General features: G+C 31.1%; 2 protein-coding genes across 3 annotated transcripts in view; one reads left to right on the top strand and one right to left on the bottom strand.

Annotated features, from left to right (window-relative positions):
- Positions 1-1,640: 1,640 nt before the first annotated feature.
- LOC131853009 (sulfhydryl oxidase 1-like) lies at positions 1,641-12,250 on the bottom strand. The gene is made up of 2 exons (XM_059203794.1): positions 10,255-12,250; positions 1,641-1,932 (listed from the first exon to the last, which is right to left on the bottom strand). The coding sequence occupies exons 1-2, from the start codon at positions 11,937-11,939 to the stop codon at positions 1,917-1,919; spliced, it is 1,701 nt and encodes a 566-aa protein (XP_059059777.1). The 5' UTR covers positions 11,940-12,250; the 3' UTR covers positions 1,641-1,916.
- A 4,481-nt stretch (positions 12,251-16,731) lies between these two features.
- The window catches only part of LOC131853054 (solute carrier family 15 member 1-like), a 43,221-nt gene continuing 35,791 nt past the window's right edge, over positions 16,732-24,161 (top strand). For both annotated transcript variants that reach the window (XM_059203849.1, XM_059203848.1), the window contains exons 1-4: positions 16,732-16,815; positions 19,068-19,209; positions 20,946-21,032; positions 21,761-21,845. In XM_059203849.1, coding sequence (XP_059059832.1) covers positions 16,734-16,815; positions 19,068-19,209; positions 20,946-21,032; positions 21,761-21,845 — 396 coding nt within the window. In that variant the 5' untranslated portion in view covers positions 16,732-16,733. The remainder of the gene's footprint in view (positions 16,816-19,067; positions 19,210-20,945; positions 21,033-21,760; positions 21,846-24,161) is intronic.

Here is a 24,161-nt window from a genome sequence, read left to right as displayed (position 1 = left end):
CAGTTTACTTGAAACTCGGCTTGACACGCTGCCGCGTGTCTAGATCATACGCCCTGTAGGTACATTTTTATTATTAAAACAATCATTTATTAACAAAATAATTTATTAAATTCTCTTAGATCGACGTCACATACAAAATGATTGCATTCATTATTTATTATAATTACATTTAAATTATATAATCAATAATTCTACAATAACTATTACCTTTTTAATTGGTGATATACATTTTGAACTTTATCAATGTCAAATTTATATCGGTCTTAGAATTCACTTTATAATCCTACTTACTATATTTCAACAAGTAATGGTTGACAATTCAAATTTATCAGATCCAAAAAGTAAAAAATATTTTATAATTTACTTATTAATATATCGGCAGTACAGTAATTTGATGTGACAAATTCCTAGTGGCAGTATGACACATGACTGTAACTACCTTTGACAAATACAGTAATTTGCCTGTTACCCCACTACGTAATATCTATTTAAAAAATATAAACTTGGCTAAATTCTATATTTGAAAGATTTACAAATTTAAGTTTCGTAATGAGATTGCGATTTGACTCTGATCTGATAAACGATTTTTATGGATTACACTGTTAAAAAATATTTTTCTATTATTACGTACATCGTAAATATAAATGAATGTATTTATTGTGCTTCCGTCATAAATCCTAGAGGTTAAAACTAATAGTCTATAATATTTATTGGTAATGTCATCACAATATTATGCAAATTTATGTTGTATTGTCATGGACCTACAGAAGAAAATAAGATATTACAAGAAAATATTAGTAATCAAAATGGTGCATAGTTACTTTTACAAATATATATAAATGGAAAATTATTGGAAGGTATACAATGGATTCAAAACTGAACTAAGATAAGTATAGTAAATAACCCACTATCTATTGCACTTAAGTTGTAATAAAATACCTTAAAATATTCATTTCTTGAAATAGTCGATACAAATAAACATAATTAGCAATATTTACATAATCTATATCTACGAAAAATATTGAAATATAAACGTATCTAAAACATTACAAAGTAGCATGTTTTTTTAATAATATTTATTAAGTAAAGTCATCCACAGTTTAGTTGATTCGCCCAACAGAGATATTATTTTATTTCGTACAATGTTCGATCATTTTTTACATATAAACATCTAGCAATATTAAAATGGTCCAAATGTTAAATGTTTAATGGCAAAAATATTCACTTAAAAAATAAATATGAGTTTTATATTATTTACAACTTTTTTATATTTGGAATGGCAACAATGTGGCAGCCAACTTGATGGTAAGTGGTGACCGTCGCCTATATATCTACATGAATATCACAAAGCACATCACGTTATCATGTGACGCCAGTGCGAACCTCATGTTTTTATATTCCGAAGGTCTAAGTCACGTCACTTATTATGTTTTATCTAATTACACTGTGCTTAATTTTATTAAATTAATAATCTTTAAATTATATACACTTATACTATACCATGTGCGCTGTAGCATGGTGCGGGTTACAGTTGCCTTTATGAATATACTAGAACGTTCTGGCTGAGTTAAATTTAAGTTACTACAGTTATTAAAGATTTAATATATTACGAATGTATGAATGGTACCCTACAGCTAAAATGTTAAGTCATAATTTGTAAATTTTCAACTGAGGCGGCAATTTTCAAGAGTGTAATGAAATGTTACTGAAACTATCACCCGCACCTTGCCACAGCGCAGATGTTATAATCGCATATTATATCATTGAAAATCATTACAAAATTTAATAATTTACAAATATTTTGTCTTCCATTTGTAGTTATAGATTACTCGACATTTTTACAGTATCTAAAATCCCACGGTGTTATCTGGACGTGGAAATCAATTCTTGTGTTACGTCATCTCGCTATTGCAAATCTAGGCCGACATGTACCTGCAATTAAATAATACGTTATACATACCTTGTGTTATTTTATTTATATTTTGTATATTTGCCTTTGCTAAGCCTACTTACTAAACGATTACTTGAATGACGAGCGTGCATGGCAATACTTCATGCACGGGACATATACACCTTTATACATTGTAAATAAAGGCCTTCAAAAAAAAATAACCTAGCTTTAAAAAAAATAAGAAATTTAAAGGAGTTTCTTGCCAGTTCTTCTCAATTGAATAAGTATACGAAAACTGGACGGTAGAGAAAAAATATATCTAATATAAAAACATTGATGTTCATAAGCAATTAAAACGTCATACATAATTATAAATATTTTTTTATTTAAACTTGAATTTTGTATTGTTTACGTCATCAAAGTCATAAAAGTGAGAAAAATGGGATGTTACCATTTTTTATGATGCAATAATGAATTGAACACAAAGCTGTAATATTTAATATTTAAAAGCACAATATGGCATCATACTAGTGGTTAGTAAACTTATATTAGTTTTGTCAACTAATTAATAAAATTGTACAAATTGTACCAAAACAATAAATAAAACTGATTGCATTAATGAAAGTAATGTTATCAATCTGATATTAAAACAGGGAAAGCAAGTTTGCTATGAAAATATTAGCAGCAGGCCGCAATGACCTCGCTTGGTTCGCACAACATATTATTTTAATAATATTCATTTGGAATAATCTACAAATTATATAATGGCTCCTCTCAAGTTATAGGTTATCTCCTTAATTTAGTAGTTATCATTTTACTGTGTCGGGCAGTTTGTTTAGGTACATTTGCCTTCATTCGTGAGTACTTACCTATTATAAGTAGATACTAAATCTTACAAAGACAAGCGTACATGCACAGTGTATCTTTATTATATTCTTCATTCAAGATTGTGCCCATAGATGCTTTACAAATATTGATCGTATCCATGTTTCTTTTATAAAATTTACATGATTTTTTTAAATACGATAAATCAAAATCTGATTGTGCATTCAATCAGATTTTGATTTATCGTATTTTAATGGAATTTAGATTCCATTAAAATACGATAAATCACAATCTGATATCTGATAGATAACCAACTTAACAAGGTACCTATTGCTATTTCGTATATAATTTCACAATTTCGTTTAAAATCTCTTATTTCTTGTACCTACTATTTCTAAGCTTTAGTAATTGTTCCATTAACTAAAAAGGTTAAGAAAATTGATAGCTATGACTATGAGGAACGAAAAAAATATGGATGAACTGTGTGAAAAATGATAAGCATGAAAGGATTAAGAGTAATTTCAGATAAGGCGATAGCGATCAATGTAAAATGAAAAGCATATTGATCCAACCCCAAATAAAGGTGACGCATTAACGAATACCTATGTAACACAAAGTTTCTACTAACAAAATAATTTGAGAATCAATTATCCATTTAAACAATACTAGGCATTTATTTTAGAATTTATGAAATTACAAACGGATATGTTTTTGGTTTCTCCGTGTGTTAATTTAGGTACTACGTTCCGGGTGGCAGTTCTTGATAGTACCCAAATTAGGGTTACTACTAAAAAGTAAATACCTTTTACCGTATTTATGCCTTCAAAGATGGTCCTTAAGAGCCAGTGTTGCCTACAAACAAAGGTTGCCTGTGTGAGTACCGTATCACATTTAAAGTTGTCAGCAGCTTGCCTTGCTAGTAGTTTCTGTTTGATCTATTATATATTTAAGTATTACTATCGGTTGTAAAATATCCATAAAATAATCTTTGGGTTATAATGACACCTTGGGACTTTTTTTGTATTGTCATAGTACTGTTAATCAGTCCTGGATTTATAAATAGGCCATATAGGCCGCGGTCTAGGGGCGGCAGATTTCAGAGGAAGGACGGTCATTCGATTTCAGAGAATAAAACTCAAACAAATTTGAGAAAGTTATTATTTTAGAAAGGTAATATACCTACCAACATGGGGCGGTTGAAATAAACTGGCCTACACTCATCTATACGTATAAATGAAATTGGAATGTCTGTAATATTAAAATAACCGTTTGTTACTTGATGCATATGAATATATGATGCATATACATACAGTACATACACCAAAACAACATTTTTTACAATTTTTGTCTGTCTGTTTGTTCCGGCTAATTTCTGAAATGGCTTGTCCGATTTTGACGGGACTTTTTTTGGCAAGTAGCTGATGTAATGTAGAAAAATAAAGTTGTATAACGGTTGTCTTTTTCCATTAACTGAAGAGTCTTATTTGCCATTCTAGTTAAAATATATATATAAATATCAAAACAAGGACACGATTTTGGAGCAATGCAGTGATATCAATGCAATGGCGCAGCGCAACTGTTAGGGCTAAGGACAATAACCAGTGATATCATAAATTATGCTGATATCATACATAATAATACTTATTTTTTGTAATTATGATCATATATAGTGCCTCGTTTTATTTTATTATTATATAGTGCCTCGAATGTTGTTCACATACTACTTAATTATGGATTAATTAAGTCAACTAAATTTTAATTACAAAATATAAATAAAAATATACTACCTACTAACTGTAATAAGGTTACTAAATAAATAGGTGAAATTGAACAATTTCGCAATTGCTGGAAAACCGATAGCAACATTTTTTAAGTAAAGCAAATAAATTATAATACTTATTTACATATAAATATTGCTGTCGATATACTGTACTACTCAGGCAAAGGCATTTCGAGTTATAGATTTTAAGTGAAATAAACAGAATGAATGAAATAGTAATTATCATAATTAATAATAAAAAAGCGAGAATAAAATAAAAATATTATAGATAAGAATATAATTAATATAAAAATTATATGAAGACATAAATAATACTTTGTGTTTCAAGTATTGATAAATTGTCAGTGGCAGTAATGAGTATTTTGCCCAGGTTACATTATCCACCACCGCTGTAGTAATAAAATCGAGATAACCTCGACTGACCTTATCCTACATTGAGTCCACTCTCCAACCAGATGTAAACAATCCAAAACTGTTCGAACACAAAAGAAAAAACATATTAACGAACACAATGATTCTTACAATTGAAACAACTGTTTCAGAATTATCTTTTAATATAAGTTAAATATCAGTTATGATTATAATTACGTCTATTATCTTTTGCATGTACTCTCAAAAATCCACTGCAAACATTTGATAAGTAAATAAAATTTATACAGATTATATCTTGGTAACAGGCAACCAACCATTACTAGATTAATAACGATACACTAAAACGAAACAAGTTTCTTACTTCGTATTGGTAATTAAATCATATTCTTAAATATACATGCATTTCTCGTTGATATGTAATCACAAATAATTTTCATAAAAATAGTTCTAATACTTTTAGTAAGCAGAAAAATTGTTATAAATTACTTAAAAGAGTCGAATGTCTTACAATTTACAATATGGAATTGTGCGTTTAAGTATAAGTTTAAAGTACGTCGTAAGGACCACTATAACAAGAGCTAACGTGGTGAATAATTAAGGCACACACCAGAAAACATACTGTTAGTTTACTTTTTTAAATACGGTTTACAAATTACAATTATATATTTAATATTACCTACAATATTATGTTTACTACATCTAGGTTCACTGAAACTTTATTACGTCCTGGTATATAATATCTGCAGCACCTAATAATAGGTGTATGCTTTGAGAACTCTGTAGTACGGACTATTACAGGAAATTGCGAAAGTCTGCGCAGTTCAAAGTTATTAAATATTTAGGTACATAGTACTATACGACATCAGAAAGCAATAAGATCATAATTAATATAGAGAACTAAATTAAATTAATATTATACTTTTATAAATACCTCATGGTTGTTGTTAAAGTGTCAAAAACATTGTTTTTCTATTGCCATTGTAAAACTATAGGCGTATTATTATACCTTTATTTAAAAGACTTTCTCCAATGCAAAGACTATAACTATGATGTTGGAATTTAAGCAAATATCATATTTCCTTGCTATGTCGTAATTGATAATGTCTTGAAACTACAAAAGTGTAATTTGTAATAGGTATGTATAATTCTGAACACAATTTACAAGAAAACATAACCAACAATCACTAGTTTGAGTGATCGTTCCACAGAGGCAGTTATGACAGCAAAGCTGTGGACTGAACTGTACACATATATATGTACAAATTATCGTATAAGTATGTACTATTGTTTGTACCGTACACTTTTTTAATTAAGTCCTTTGCGAACATTTTAAATTTATACATAATTAAAATATACCTAAGTTTAATTGGCTGTTTTTTCATTCTTGTGCTTGTAAAATAGAGACAAACATAGTAATAATTAAATATTATAATTGCACATTTCATGAGCAATAATTCTATATTTAACCACATAAAGCACCATAACAATGATTCAAACTAACCTAACGTTCCTTAATAGCTTTTATATTGAGCAGTTTTCAGTACCTACGTATAATGTTTTTCGTAATATTAAATAGAAATTTTAGATCATTTCCTGTTTCGGTTCGCATATTCTAGTAAGCAGGCTTTATTTACTTCCTTTTATGTTTCATGCATGCACCTCTCAGTGGTGATTCACATGTACTTACCTATATTGAAAACTACATTTTACTATGTATGCTTATTGTGCCGAGACAATAGTATATTAATTTATTTGATTTGTGACCACCTGAAATGTCATCTATTTACTCAATATACGCCAGTTTAGTTACGCGTCACATCAAACAATAACAATATACGCACAGCTGAACATTACTAAGTTTTTTAGAAAAAAAAACTACAGACTTTATTGCCTACGTTATTTGTTTAACATTGTACATTTGAAATTAATAATTGCATTCGTATTTATTAAAAAGTAAGTTATATCTAATAGTATTCCTACTAGGAGATTAATTACAACTACATTAAAATGTAGTATATAATAATGTACATAGTAATGTATAAATACAACAAACGTAGTCGTAGGGATTTAATAATTAATAACACAATGGAATTCTAGAGCAATCAAATCTCATCGAAGAAATGTAGAAGTAAGAATCTCGTGAGGGAAGGATACCAAAAATTTACAACTATTCGATCACCAATATTTTCCGATGCAGCTAATGATAGAACTTTGCAATACGAATATTCAATGTCCATAAAGAAAATGAAATTAGTAGAAGAAAAATACTTCGTCTGCTGAATGTGACTACCAAATTAAATAAAGACATATGAGCTAACAATCGATCGACTGACTCATATCGGCGAATCTACCAATTAAACTAATTGTACCAATAAAGAAGACAGAAAAAGAACGAGCATAATTCAATTACATGTATCGCTGTCCACGATATATAGCCGTAAAATCACTAATCATCACAGCGACACATTTGCAAGTGATACAGCCCTCAAATCTATAAAAGATTTTAATGAAACAATAAACTACAATAAATAAATAAGCCTGAGTAATTAACACAATTCCATCTAGTCCCAAAGTAAACAGAACTTATGTTATGGGTAGACATAGATACAGACAGACACCTATTTAAATAAACGTTGTAAATAAACCGATTGTTTCTGTATGCTGAACTGGACGGTATGGAAAAAAATATAATATAAACATTTTGACATTCATAAGTGGTTAAAAATTCCTCCTATTATTTTTGAAATCGAATATAAGTAAAATAATGCTCACTGTATTATATATACTTTAAATATAAAGAGGCGATTGTACTACCTACTAGACTTCGATGTCTATCCAACTAAAACTAAATTATCTAATGTGAATTCAACCCCTCACACTTCTCTCATATTAAGAGTTTTCTATTACTAGATAAATATTAAATTCAAAATTGTCTAGTTTATCATATACGGTTTCAATGTTCCTATACGCTTAAAATGAAACGTTGTTAGTTGCCTATTAGTTTAAAAGTGGATACACAACCCCGAGCTCGTATATCCAATCATAAAGTGCGGAACAATAATTATGGGCAATTTAATTGAAACTTATTCTACATATATCGTACAGAGAACCGGTGTTGCTATTATCAAAAAATGGATATAGCTTTTGAGCATTAATAATAAACAAATTTTTCAGTATGGTTTATACTTAAATTATGCATATCTTAAGGGTACGCAATGGCTTATAACCTTTAACAAAATCATATATAGATAAATCTATATATGCAGTAAAAGCGCATACGTATATATCTTTTAGTTTAGCTATGCAAGGCAACATAATTAACAAAATACCAAAATAGTGGATTATTGAGACATGTTTTATAACTACAATATAAGGATAATGTATAATAATAAATATTAAATTAAAATGCATTATTGATTCTGAACTACAAATATTAATATTAGGATAAGGCTTTTTTAAGTCCATATTGCACACCCGTAGCGTTTATATAAATGTATAACTTATTACTTACCCCTCATATATCACTATAGTACATAAAACAAATGTTATAAATAAAAAGTACCTACATACATCTATTACATTATATGTATTTAAAATTATTTGCAGTCTTTAGTACTTATACAATTGGAGTGTTTCCTTGGTACCTAATATTATTATTATAAGCTTCATATTAGTAAACAAAATTGTAAATATATAAAACATGCATGTAAATGCACTTTAGTAAAAAGTGGTGAACATATTTAGAAATTAGCTATACCTACCTAGTGATGTATATTATGAACATATTACTAAACGATGGTTAGAGGCCTTTGGCACTCATTCTCTCTTCCTATCATACTTACCCACTTATGTGATGATAAATGATATTAATATTCTATCTTATGACAAATGTTATTTGCTACGTATTAATTGAATTAAATTCTATTAATTACTACTTGAACACTAAAATATAATTTATTCTTATAGGTAAAGCATAATAAAGGACGAAAGAACAAATAAGTTGTGATTAATAATAAAAGTAATCAAGTAATCCATTCAGAATTATTGTTAGCATTGAAGTTATAGTTAGTACAAAACTGCCGTTTTAAAAGCGTGTTACACAGCATATTCACATTATATATATGTACACTGCCTTGGCCAAAAGTGTCAATCTAAAATTCCTTAGAAATTTCTTTAATTTTGACACGGTATATATTTATTAAAAAAAAAAAAAGGGGGGTCTGGATGTTCGGATCTTAACCCAAGTGAACATTTATGGTCGACTTTAAAGCGCAACATAACTTTAAAGAATTGATTGATATAGGAGTGGAATGTCATAACTCTACAAGAACGAAATTATACTTTTTTTTACAAAAAAAAAACTGTAATTTAAGCAAAGGGTTTCAATACAAAATATTAATGTAATTTTAAGAAATTTTAGTTGTGTAAGTACAGTATAGTACTTAAGTATTTTTTAAGGTAATTATAGGCCAAGGTTGTATATGTATATATAATATATATTACATATGTATATTGCTATGTATATTATTATATATGTATATTGTCCCAGTGTTAATATAAATATGCGCAATAATAAGTAAGTACTATATAGTGAACTGTGGAATCAATTATCACTAGCAACTAATAACTTAAAAAACTTGTGTTATATAAATATTATTATGACATGAAAATCACATTATATATTATATAGAAATAGATCTAAAAATCCTATTATATTTTACTTTAAAAATGATCTTTTGTTATTTAATACCTAGTTGCAGATTAAACAGATCACTGTAATCATATCCTTGGTTACCTCTACAGTGCACATAACAACAAAATAAAAAAATAACCATCTGAATTGGTACATACATGAGGATCTTGTATAACATATCCATACCTTTCTTGTGAAACAGACAATGTAATGGAAAATCTCCTTTAAAATTATATAAAATATTTCTTTTTAATCTGAGACACAAGTGACAATGAAGTATTACAAGATCACAATTACAGTTGAACATCCTTCAATACTGTGTAACATTTTTGCAATAATTTAAATCATGAAATACTACACTATTTGTAAATGTTAAATCAAATTGTACCATTACTACTTATATAAATATAATATAAAGTGTAATAAATATGATATGTAACAATTGACTCCACAGAATTTTAGGTGAGAGGAAAGCTGGACAATATGGACATATTAAATAGAGGAAATTGTGTAATGAGCACCCATTGCTACTTACATAGAATCATGGTGAAGCTACTTAACCATAAGTCCTGTTATAATGAATTTCAATGTTATACTTTACCCCTTCCATGCTTGTAATGACGCTTTCTGTAAAATCTGTTGGTTAAGAAGAACTTTATGACTAGAATAAGAATAAATAAACAGAATATGTACAGGAGGCTTAGCATTCCAATGTCCAGGTTTGAGAATGGGCTTGGTGCTGCTGCTATGGATCTTGCTCTTCTAAGGTCCCAGATGTTTTCCTTCTTGTACACTTTTATTAAGTACTGGTACACAGACGGTAAGTTCCAAGCACCACGAGCAGATCTACATTCAGGACAGTTTGTTACACTAGGAAATTGGGTTTTGGGATGCTCAGGGTCCTCAGTGAGATCACCAGCTAGTCGTAAATTAACTTCATTGTGTGCAATCCACAGCCAAAGTACAGCTTTGTCGTTCTCTTTTATATCAAATATTCTATTTCTGGTTGCCATTGCTTGGAAATGCTCAGAGCAATCAGTACAGCCAAAGAAATTCTTTACGTAACCGTGCATCACTTTCAGGACTTTTGGGCCCTCTACTCCTGGACTCTGAGCTGCATTTACGGTCAGGGTATGAAACATTGTCCAAAGTCCACAAGTATATCCTCGATATTGAGGCTGGCTTCCTTTGCATCCTATGTATTCTAGTTCAGATGAATACACTGGTGCATGAGTGTTCTCTAGTTTCTTTACTGTTTCATACACTTCACTGCCGCTCCATTCTTGTTTGGAACCCAGTGTTGTATGCAAATCAATGATATAGTCCCTGAGATTTCCTCTAGCAGGGAAAAAGCTTCTAAGTATTTCCAAGTAGTCTAATAAAGATGTTAAGAGTTCCCCCTTTAATATTTTATGTCTTGTTATTTCTGTTGTCAAACTTGTTTTAAGAGTTTTTTCTAAATCAGCATAATACACTACATCTGAATTTGGCAGGTGTTTTTCATTAGAATGGTCAAGCACAGTGTTATCTTTATGAGTTATATCACGAGTTGGGAATATATAGTTTTTAGATTTTAAAAATGTATTGATGGCATTTAACACATTGTGTTGTGTTGGATTTTTTGGGGTAATATTTGTGGCCTCTAATGTAGATCTAACAGCGACAAGTCCAGGAAAATGATGCACTCCAGCTATATCGGCCAATTCACTGTTTTCATAAATTCTTTTCACCTTTATGTGCTGATAGTCATTAATATCTAATGCGATTTCAGAACCGATAGTAGAGTTCTCATTTTCAAATATTAAGAATGTATAAGTCACATCATTTGGCACATCAGTGAGTGCTGATGCATAGGATGCATATGAACCAATACCCAATTTAGGTGCAAATCCTAAACGTCCCTTGGACTGTTCATTTTGCATTTTCATAATCACTTGTGCCTTGAGTTTGTCACCAGCTTCTGCCATTTGTATCCTGTCACCAACATTCCCATTGGCCTTCTTATACTGCTCATGTACATACCGCAGAGATGGATACGCCATTACCTCAAATTGTCTACATATTTCAATGTTTTCTTCAACAGAACAGTCCATAACTGCTAATTGGATAATGGGCTTCCAAGGCACGAATTCTTTTGCCATTGCTTTAAATTTTGGAGCAAATGCTCTACAGTGTCCACAGTAACTGTTATAAAATTGTACAACTGCGGCATGTCTCTGATTGTAAACTTTTCTTTCGAAATTGCGCTGAGTCAATATCACAACATTATCAGACTTGCTGTATAAACCTTGTTCTTCTACATCATCATTTGCTATGATTGCACAGTTTACTAGAGCTTGCGATATGACTACAATTACTATAAAATACCAGCTGTACATTTTCGATCTTAGAATATTATTGCATGAGTCAAAATTACAGAAACACGTAGATCTCTAGTTTCTGAGAGGTGAAGAACACGACCGCGAGTAACGAATTCGGTTCCCAAACTAACAAAGTAATTCGAAACAATCAATCAACATAATTCTCTGTATCGGCCATAAATTGAATTGAATACGTCACTTCATAACAATTATTGACTGCATTCTCTGAACTATCAGTATTTAATTGAAACTTTTGAGTTACTTATTTCGGTCATGCATCATTTTAATCTAATCGAAATTATGAAAAACATTTATGGCTGTTAAATAAGGGAAATTTGTTATTGAAATATGTCAACACAAAGTTTTTTATTTTTTATTGTATACTGCTTTGGATACAAGTTCTTTTGAACCCAGCCTCATCAAGTACAAATGTAGTCTGTTTTTTACTTTCGGAGAATAAATGTGAAATTTTCGAAAAGCACAGGATGTTTTAAGTGAGTTTACGTATTTTTTGCGCTAGTAAAAATAGTAGTCTAATAATATTTATTTTTGGGTTTTTAAGTTAAAACTACTAAAAGTAATGAGGGGCAGAGGGAGGAAATGAAAAAATGCAGTGTAAGTATCGGTTGATACATATATACGATGATAATTATTTTCTAGGGAAAAAAGAAAAAAAATTTCTAGGGAAGTATGGATGCAAATATGGAGACATTATTTTTTATTTCCTATTTTTAGCATTTTTCACGACAAATGTGATACATTTCCTGTCTATATTTTTAGCCCAGTCTGTAGCAATTTCGCTATTAATAATGATGGTTAAGAGTTGAGAGGAGTATTAGGTTGGCTAAAACATCTAACCAAATGGAATGGGAATGGGACATTACTCTGGTCTGTGGGTTATGGTGTGAAGGTGGAGGAGGGAGTTCCCAAATTTCTACTTTTATGTAACTCACATATATAAGTGTTAATATATACCTTATCTGTGGTTTTAATAAATGTAACAAAAAGTGTTTAGTACAACAATAAGTTAGCGTAGCGTAGCTGACGCGGTTATTAAAACTCACAACTATAATATTAGTAGTAATACTACCTTTTTATATATAAAACATAATAATATTTTTTTTATTATATAAAATATACTTAGATATGAGATGTTTAGTGATATTAGTTTTGCTTAGTTTAAAGTTTCATTTTCATGCAATATCTATCTAAATTAAGTACTAAAGTAGGCATCAATACGTACATAAAAATATGTAGATATTTCAATCAAAACATTTATAAATCAGACGCCAAATTACCAGACCATTTAGTACCATAGAGGGTAGGAAGATGGCGTTGTTATAAAAATATATAATGTGCTTTTATAAGCACATTAATAAATTATCTTTTAATAGTACATGAAGACATATTATATTTAAGAAATATCTAAATGTATTATCAATTTATCATAACCTACCTACTCGAAATTATTATTTACTTTAATGGTCAGTGTGAGTATGCATTTTAATAACATGATTAGTCTGTTACATTTTGTCTGATTGCTCCTTACAGCGTTATCGAGAATAAAACAGTATATACAAAAAATTGTAAGGGTAACTGTAACAGTTTCTAATTACTATTAAATATATAAAGAGAGAATACACGTTTTGTATTACGTCTCACGTGATTAGTTCCCCACGCATTGTGTAGATGGCGCTAGTGACATTTTTGCTGTTATTTGGTCAATTCAACGAATGTATCGTTAGATGAAGCTCTAAAGGGCAGTTTGCAATTAGCATTAGAATAGTTTGAAATTTATTATTCATATTTTTCGAACTATTCTATTATATAATCAATTTCGATAGTTTTAAGCAGGGATGTTATGAATATGAAATTTCGGATACGGATAGGTTTCGGATATAGAAATTATTATTATACCGGATTCGGATACGGATGCGGATATTAAATTATTTCGAATTATCCGTTAGTATCGGATAATTTCGGTTACGGATATTCATTTTTTAAGGAATTTCAAAAGAAAAATACAAATGGTTACTTAACATGTCTCAATTAGGCTCCGCGCCTAACCGATATTATCCGACACATTTATTTCGGAATCGTTTACGGCGACGGATTATTACAAACCGGATAATTGATAGGTTAGGTTACGGTTACGGAGCTCCCTAACATTACTAGTTTTAAGTTTGTTAATAAACTCAATTAATAAATGGTACAGTCGTCTTCGCTATGGTAAAGTGCAATAAAATTATCTGGCCTAGTGGCCGAAACAGAAACTAACCTTGGAAATTCTATTTATCGTCAACACTAAAGTCAAAAATAGCCACGCTGTTACATTGGGTCAGATAAGTTAGGGGCATTTACTGTAATCTGTCGGGTACCAATGAAGATGGTACCAATGAATGATGAGCATGAAGCCTTGAACATAATACATAACTCGCGCCTGGGATCGCGTAATTTTGTTCGCAGGTATATTGAGAAACAGTTCGTTCGCTCCCGACTTGAGTCTGACTGAAGATTGGTCATCCTGTAGTTCACAAATATTTATTCCCTCAATTACATGTTTTTATTTTTTTTTGTATGACTGTATCGTACCAAAGAGCGAAGGATCTGAGAACTAATTCGCGTAGGTCGTCTTTAAGTGCGCTCTTCCGAACTAGTTCCGAAGTGGATGGATTTCACCTATTTTAGTCGTTAAATATCCTGTTGTGAAATTTGTTTTTTGGTTGTAGGTGAGTATAGGCAGAAATATAAAAAATTTAGGAGAAGGTGCGTGGTACCAGTGTTGTGATAATGTGATATCCGTAGTGCTGATCATGTATGTAGTAGGTATGTACATATGTTCTGTGGTGTTAGTGATGCTCTTACCTCACCTTACTATATGATGTTTTTTTTTAAGTAAGTACTTGGCAAAAAAGCTGAGATGGCAGCTTTTTTGCCAAGTACTTACTTAAAAAAAAATCATGAAGTTTTCTAGACGAGACTGCTTGGAGGTTTTTAATTCATGGGACTTTGAATTTTGAATGGGTCCAATTACTAACAAACGAGTCGCGCAATTATAGGTATATATATTTTTTAAAAGGTGATATTGGTGTGGTTATTAGTTCTAGGTTCGAGGCTAACGGTTTGTGCTGTCGGTGCACCAGTGGAGGATGATAACAAGAGCATGAGGTCAGGTCAGCCCATCGAGGTAAATTCACCAGGAATTTATCATGATGGTTTCCAGGAGAACCGCGTGGAGGTTAATCTGACATGGTACATTGCTAGCAATGGGGTCATCAATCCCATTGACTAACAATTCCCTTCCCCCTATTTATATTAGAACGGGCATCTGTACTGAATCATATAATTACTCAAAGACATATACATATGATATGATTACTTGTAAAGCGACTTTAGAATCTCGCATAATGTTAAGAATAATAAATCTATTGGTCCTAGTTGTATATCAATTAGGGCGGCAAATAAATAGGATGAATACACAGCTCATTTATACCCCTTCGATCGATCCCCCGTCCAATTCAAATAGGGCAATACAAAATTACGACGGCTTGAGCCGAGGTTCGAACCCGTAGCGGTGCCCTCAGACTAAAGTGTTATCTGCCAGGCGAGAGTAGGTCTTCAGCCGCTCCATAATATTCCGCGGGTTTGAAGTGCCATCTGCACTCGCCCTCTATCGTCTGGTGAAGTTGTGAAGGCCAGCTGCGGCCAACTGCATTAGAGTTGTCCGAAAAAAAAACGCCTTTGACCACCGAAACGTCAACTAGGTAAATTATTTTTTGGTGCTAGGCCATAGCGCATGACTGAACTCAAAAACTTATTTTATTAAACTTGTAATTACTGATTTTCTTAAAGAATGTGAAAAATGGGCTAAATTACATTGGAGTAATTTCTCCACTCTCTTTTAGGAACTGGAGTTCACTTGACACGGCCTTTTTCCAATCACACTATCCTCTCTCTCAATAGCTTCTTCAAATGTACCAGGATACTTTTCTTTTATTGTACTTATATGGCACACATATTCTTGATACACTTTCAGATAAGGTATAATTAGGTCGTTCTCCGTCTCTCAGATTGTACTTAGGCCCCATGTCACTTAATGATTCGACGTCTTGAAGTGGATAACTAGATTGGCTTATCAAATTCTGTAAGCGGTGGAGACGGAAGCAGATACGGGTATTACATACTGAAGGGGATCAGGCGAGTAGGTATACGACACGACACGAACACTTTAACACTATTATTTAATAAGTTATAGAACACGTATATAACACACACTTTTCAGTTTTTTGATTGACAATAAACAAGGAGGGTAGCCCTAGTAACCACTAGTCATAGACTTTATACTAGTGCTATTTAACCTTAACATTATAACAAATTCATTAAAAAGGAGAGAAACATAACCATTCTATAATATTCCCCAGCCTCAAAAAAAATAAATATGGCTCGAGTCTGGTTATAAAATTAAGCAATTAAGTAAATGTTTAGGCTGTACGCATCATATCGTAAATTGATGAATAATTTCCACCTACTCAATGTTTGGAATATTTAAACATTTGTATTATTTATTCACCGAAGAGGATATAGGTAGACATAACCTATATAATATTATTTTGCCTCGGTGAAGTAAGTTCTTGTTCTGAGTCTTTGTTCTCAGTATATTACCTGCTTACTGCCATCAATCACTGTCAGAAGAATATTATAAACGTAATAATATATAATCTCATATTTTAGTGAACTATCAAGATTATAATCACAATTTTACTTGATTTATGTAACTATAGTATTTACCAATAGTCGATATATGTTCTAATAATGTTTTCCAGCCATCCGATGTCTATTTTTTGTATAATAGCAACCGAGTTTTGTGAAAGATTTTCATTTTGTGGACTTAGAAGTAAGTTATAATTTGTTTTTTTATCCCTAACCTTATTAGAGCGAAGCAAATAAAGGCTCTATTGATTTTGGTCAGTATGTTACATGTGTACTGGTCAAAATAGTATTCTCTGATAAATTATAAACTGTTTATTACTTTGATTAATTCCGCGGCTTTGCTCGTTTTAATTTATTCCCCTTAGGGGTATAATTTATCAAAATCCTTTCTTAGGGGATGCCTACGTCATAGTAGTTTTATGCATGAAAAGTCTCAGCTCGATCGGTTTAAAATTGACAAAGTTTCATATCAACTTTAATCCCCTATTTTATACCTTTGGGGATAGAATTAATCAAAATCCTTTCTTAGCGGATGCCTACGTCATAACATCTACCTGCATGCCAAATTTCAGCCCGATCCGTCCAGTGGTTTGGGCTGTGAGTTGATAGATTACTACGTCAGTCACCTTTCAGTTATATATATTTAGATTAAACATTTCAAAAATATATATCGTTTATCTGCGAATTAGTTTAAATGCGTACTATTATTGAAAATAATATCTAAAATCACAGTCTCTCCTCAAACTTGTCTAAAATACAAATTATATCACTAAAATAATTTTAATACGAATAAGTAGTCTGTGATAATATATTGAAATTGTTATTTACAAACTGAAGTAAGTGACTCTAGTGACGAATATTTGAACGTAGCACGAGTATATCAAAATACATGTTCAAAGTAATGATCAAAGGGAATGCATGCTTGCCTGCTTTAATCCCCTAATACAGCAAATAATATGCAAGTCCAGCTGAGACAGAGTTAGTACTTACCTATCTATCGTTGCAGTCGTTGTTTAACAAAGCCTCTCTCCGGCACGGCTCTCATAATATTAATATGCTCTGTATCTATTCGTATTGCTTCAAACTCTCCACTGTCTACGTTTTCAATTTACCGATGCTTCAATATATGAATATATTGCATCCACTTACATAATAGAATTGTGTAGTGTGAGACAGGACAAAAAGGGATATAAAAGTAGATATCGAATCAAAACAAATTAAATAAACAATCATTTTTTCATGTAGTTCATGTACTTATATAATAGTTTAAAGATAGACAAGACATAATTGGAAGCTTTTTAAGGGCAGGTTGCATTGTTTTTAGAGGAAGAATTTCTTAGCAGCAAGAATTGTATAATTACAAATACAATATAAATTGTTACTGAATAAATGAATATCAAATATAAAATTTTATATTTTCCCTACCGTTCAGTTTTGGTATACAGATTCAATAGAAAAGAACTGGCAAGAAACTCAACGGTAATAGTAGGATTACGAAATTAATGTACACTATCTGGGGAGAAAAGGGATTGTTAGTAATGTGGATTGATGATCCCATTGCTAGACATTGTAGTTATGTATAATGTACAATAGTCTCAATGACCGGTTCCCCTTTCGCTACTAAAATTAAAAATATGAATATACCTTATTGCTCGAGAACTTCGTATTATATATTGGTTATGACATATAGTAATAAGGAATATTAATAAAGCTATTATTAAGCTATATTTTTACCGCCTGTTCTAACAAGCGGTGATTAGGGGAAAGAGGATTGGTAGTAATGTGGATTGATGATCTTATTGCTAGCAACCTGTCAGGTTTACCTCCACACGGTTCCTTGGAAAACATCCTGATAAAATCCTGGTGAATTTGTCACGATGGGCTAACTGACGTGACCTCATGATAATCTTATCGTCCTCCACTAGTGTCCCGCCTGTGTAAACCCATAGCGCAGGCGGTAACACGATTCCGTTACCATGCATAGAAAAAAACTATCTATATGTAAGTTGCCATCTTGCGGGCACTATACTTCATAATATGTTTCCTTCATACATGTCATTATAATGAGTCCATGAGTATTATGATATCCATAAGTTCATAAGTCTATGTCCATAAGTCTCAACATAATAATGTTGAGACTTATATAAGTAACATGTAACTTCCTGTTTAGGAATTTTTATTACAGATATTAGATATTTTACATATATGTACATATATTTGAATGAGACTTAATTTGATAACGATGTCAAAAATATTTTAAATAATTACGTTCTTTAACATTGTAAATTGCAATCATTACTTTACTAGCGGAAATAAATATATGAGGTAGTTGCATGTAACATTTTTATTCAAACTGTCGAGCTGTCGCGTCGCCTAGTTTTACTTCAAGTTTCTGTGCGAGGCGTTTCTATTTATTTTAATTTCATTTCTGTGCAGCAATCTTGTCGCTTTACTTGAGGAACGTGCTATGTCTACACGAAAATGCTGCAACTGTTGTATATCACATTTTCATTATGATGTGCTACACAATGCCCCTAGTTGGAGCAGTACTGGCTGACAACTTTATAGGGAGGTACAGGTAGGTAAGAAGTAGATATTAACTCGTATATAGTACATACTTATGTAGAGTATAATTATTAAGTAGAGTCTTTGTATTTATTTTCTTATAAATATTATTGTTGTAAAAGATAGTATTATATTTTAATGCTCTTATAGCATTAGCCTTTTGTAATGTAGAGTTTCGTAAATTACGATATTAGTTTTTATTAATATAACTTCTCTTAAAGATTGAAAGGAACGGCTGCTTATAGAGACCGCTAAGCTCTGTTAAGCTCTGATCATTTTGATTGATTGATTTGATGACACAATGCATAACTGTTAACTGGATATTTAACATTTTGTATGAATTTGTGGTATTTGGTAGTTATAAAGTACTCATACAAATTTGAACTTAAAAATGAAAAAGTAGATATTAATCCATAGCGTTTGTTTGTTATTTGCAAGTTTATTGCTCATTACTCTTGCCTGAATATGTATTTTAATGAGAACGTGAGTGAAAAACATTAAGTGCAGTAAAATAAAAAAAAAACTATTCTAAAATGCATAAGTCCAAAGTTATTTGATTGAAGGTTATTTCGTTTTCCATTTGAAAATATTTCCACAAGTCTATTCCATGTATGCTACAGATAGAACGACGAGGATTTTCTCTGTAAGAGTATTTCATATTTATAGTCGATTTTCTTACGTCACTCAAAGGACGTAGCAACAACCACTTTACTTGTGTGTATACCCGTCGCCATTTTCTTTCTACAAGCAATTTCACGTTGATAGTGCGCTCAGAAATCTTTTTGAGCAACTTCAACACAAAATTGTTGACTTCATTACATTTTTAAATTTAAGTTCACTACGTATACCTATTTGAAAATGCAGAATCAGATTCTTTAGCTATACCTACCTACTATTACTATATAGCTTAATTACTCTAATGGATTGTTTTGAATGATAAGTAGGTATATGTACTGGTTTTTTTTTTATACTTTCGTTGCAAACAAGCATACCCATTTGTAAAAATGTATTTATCCATTAAAACGTATTTATATCTACATTTTTAATTATATGTAGTAAACCTAAATTATTTAAATATATACATACCGTTACTATGGCAGGTAGGTATAACTACACAATTTTGATGGATTTTTTTGAATATATGATAATATTTGAAATATCCTTAGTTTCAGTATTTCACAACCTTTTTAATACCATGCTCCCCATCTTAGCATTTCAAAAATTCTTTTACTCTTATTTTGTTTATTATTTATTATTCACTGCCTAGGCAGTGAATAATTCTTCATTTTCATCTCGGCTTGTCTTGAGCTTGTCCTCATAGACCTCCTCCAAAACACTCCATGTTCTTCTGTCCAACGTTTTCCTTCACTATGTTAGTCCAGCCAATGTCCTTCTGTCATCCTCCCATCTCCTTTTCTCTTTTTTGACATCTTCAATATCATAAACATGATATTAATTTCTTATACAAATAAATACGTTATTTATTATAAGCGTTTAATTTTGAACGAAATTGTCTTTTACATTATTTGGTTTCAACGAACACTTTAGGCTATATCGTAGTTTTAATAAAAGAAGAACCTCAAATATTTGACTTGTGCGGCTTCGCAGTTCCCGGGTAGGTTGCTTGTAATAAATAATAATAGATATAGTATATCATTAAGCGCCTAAATGTTATTAGGCGGTTAATTTCTGTCGTATTAATATTATACATTCTGTATTGCTTAAACTGATGTTTTTATTATATTTCAGAGTGATATTATATTTTTCTGTGATATACTTGTTGGGAACCATGTTGACCTGCTGCTCCGCAATACCGCCTCTCATGTTACCTCCCACGTATGTTTTTACTATTAAATACATATTAAAGAACCACGCATTGAACATAATTTATATTTATCTCTGTTGTAATGTAATTAGCATTTAAACGCTAAAATAAGTCTTTAACCAATTTAAAATTTTAGTCCGTAATAACATGTACATAAGAGTTAGATCTTCATTATTTATTGTTAGAAATTAATTTAATAAATAAACCTTATATCTATATTAATTAATTTATTCCAATATTAATCCTTACTAATGTTATAAATGTAATAGTAACTCTGTGTCTCTCTGTCTATCCCGTTTTCAAGAAAAACTACTGAACCGATTTAATTTAAACTTGATATATAATTGTACACAGGTAGTCTAGACTATGAGAAATGACATGTGCGAAAGGGTTGTAGCGGGTTGAAAGGGGAGATGAAAATATGTATGGATGTATTGTTATTAATAAAGCTAGGAGCTTGATATTTATTTTTTTGGCTGTTGATTAAATGTAATTAAATATGGCATTCAAAATTTGTTAAATTTTAACACTTCATTGGGTAAAATAAAAAGGGGATGAATATGGGATGAGGCCAATATATGGGAGAAATAAAGAATTCATTGGAAATTCGTCAGTTATGAAGTTAGAACTATGAAACTTGCCAACCATAAAGTTATAATACCCCTGCAATGAACGAAAATGTGTCCATTTGGACAATACTAAATGCGGGAATATTTACATCTTCTGCCTCCACTTACAGGTATACTTCTATGATTGGTCTAGCACTGATTGCGACTGGTACTGGCGGAATAAAACCATGTGTGGCCGCCTTTGGAGGTGACCAGGTACCGTATCCATTTATAATTACATGGATCAATCCCAAATGTAATGGGAATAGGATCGTCAGGGACTTGATTGTAACTTTGCAGCTATGAATTTGGCTACTTATATTTAAATTCAATGTATCAAGAGTAAAGCCAGCAAGCCTCTAGCGGCTTAATTTCATTTATTATCGGCGTATCCGTCACCGGAAAGGTAGATTCAATATAAACTATTTTATTGACAACTCTAATTGTGTTGGGCGCAACTGGTCTTTACGACTTAAGCGGACGATAGAGAGCGAGTGCAGATGCCACTCCAAACCTGCAGAACTTATGGAGCGGCTGAAGGCCAACTCCCGCCTGACGGATACGACTTTAGTATGAAGGCACCGCTAGGGACTCGAACCTCGGTACACGCTATTTCAATTGGACGGGAGATCGATACTAGGGTATAAACTATTACAACGTGGTGTTAGTTGGATTCGATCCCATTATCTTTTAGGTCTAAGTAAGAGTTATAATATCTAGGCCACAATTCTTTTTAAAACAGGATATGAAAATGTTTAAATTATTTATGTGTAACATATAGCGGAATATTACTACAACCCTATATTAATGTTACCTCGGCTGTACATGGAAAAATATTTAATAAAAATGTAGGAAGATTAATATGAATAGGTTATAAAAGCTAGTGCAATGCTTTTTAGAATTTTTATTACTTTACGACTTTATAAACCAGACTAAAACGACTGCAGCAAATTACATGTGGTTTTTCATATTTTTATTAAAGCGAAATATATTAAACTCTACATTTATTCTAAAGGGCATGTTTCATTATGTAAAATGCTATAAAAACTCGTTATTACAACTTGGACTTTGATTGCATAAAACAGTTGTGATTTTATTTAAAACCAATTAGTATTGAAACTTTTTCTATTCTGCATGAACGTTGTACTACGAGTGGTATGGCTACAAAGTTCTACGATTCGTAATTGTCAAATGGTTAAATAATAAATTACCTAATTTAAACATAGTGTACTACTGTAGCCGTTGTATAGTTGGATATAACCGATTATATAATTGTATAACGTTTAGTGTGTTAAACACATGGCGTGAATTACATCGTCTACGAACGAAAATGCATTCAGTAAGTTTTTAATTACATCGGTGTTCATAACAAATATATAGTTCTCTCAAAGAGTAAAGTAAATATACCAGAGGAATTCACCTTATGGTAAACGGCTACATTTTAGAGCATGGACACCAGAAATGCCAAGAATTTCATGTTGCAATAAATTTATGAAGTATGAGGCATGCTGAATAGTCTTTTATGAAAACGTTACCTAAAAACGTTAAACAGTATGCAGGGGTTTTTAAATATATTAATATGAAATGGAGTATCCGCTTGCGTCAACTTGCGTAGAAATAGAATAAGAGTTAAGTCAGAATTCACCAGAAGCACAATGGTGATATTCACCTTTCCTGTTTTGTCTGGAAATCATATACTTAGAGCAAGTGTATAATATGCACGAAATCTAGGTCTTATTATCGACGACAAATTGAAAAACATACATACATACATTGGATATAATGAACAATTATTTTAATTTTACATTTTTTGTTTATTTTGTAGATTTGTCAGTGTTTGTTTTTAATTTAGGCCTGTATGTTATATTGTAATTTGTTTGTGTATCATATTTTTTTCGTTGTACTGTATTTTTTTTGTCACTTATTTTATTTTAATTATTATTATTATAATTAAGCAGTGACAAGCATCTTTGTCATGTTCGTTCATAGAACATGCCGTAAAACTGAGTGGAACCATTTCAGTGCTATATGTACCAAAATTGTTTATTTTAATTATACGTAGACATAAGTATATATATTGTTTCTATTGTAAAAGTACTGAATAATTAACTTTCTATCTTTATTTCTCTCGTCTCAGTAGCTCCTTCAAACGAGGTATTAGTAATCTTATCTTACATCGCGTGGCATTATGTTATTATAATGAGTTATATAATATTAAATAATTATTTAATGGAATTAGTGCTAATCGGTGGTTTGTATTCACACACTTAAACTTAAATTGTAAAGTAAGAATAAAATTACTTAAAGGAGCAACACACAAGTTCTTGCTTGTTCTTCTTGTGATGAGATCAGCTTTCCGAATGAGCGGTAGATTAAAAAAAATGTGATGACTATTCAAAAGTGCTTCAATATAAGTTTATTTGAATAAATGATTTTCTATTCTATTCTATTCTAAAAAAATAAAGATTTAGTACACTAAGATCTATAATCTGGTATAGAGCTCTACACGTGTAGCTAGGAATAAGATTCCCT

Source organism: Achroia grisella, unplaced genomic scaffold (genome assembly GCF_030625045.1).
Source record: "Achroia grisella isolate CSIRO2021 unplaced genomic scaffold, CSIRO_AGI_Agris_v1 utg874, whole genome shotgun sequence".
NCBI classification, from domain to species: Eukaryota; Metazoa; Arthropoda; class Insecta; order Lepidoptera; family Pyralidae; genus Achroia; species Achroia grisella.
Note: the sequence above shows the minus strand (reverse complement) of the source record. Positions and strands in the feature narration are given on the sequence as shown.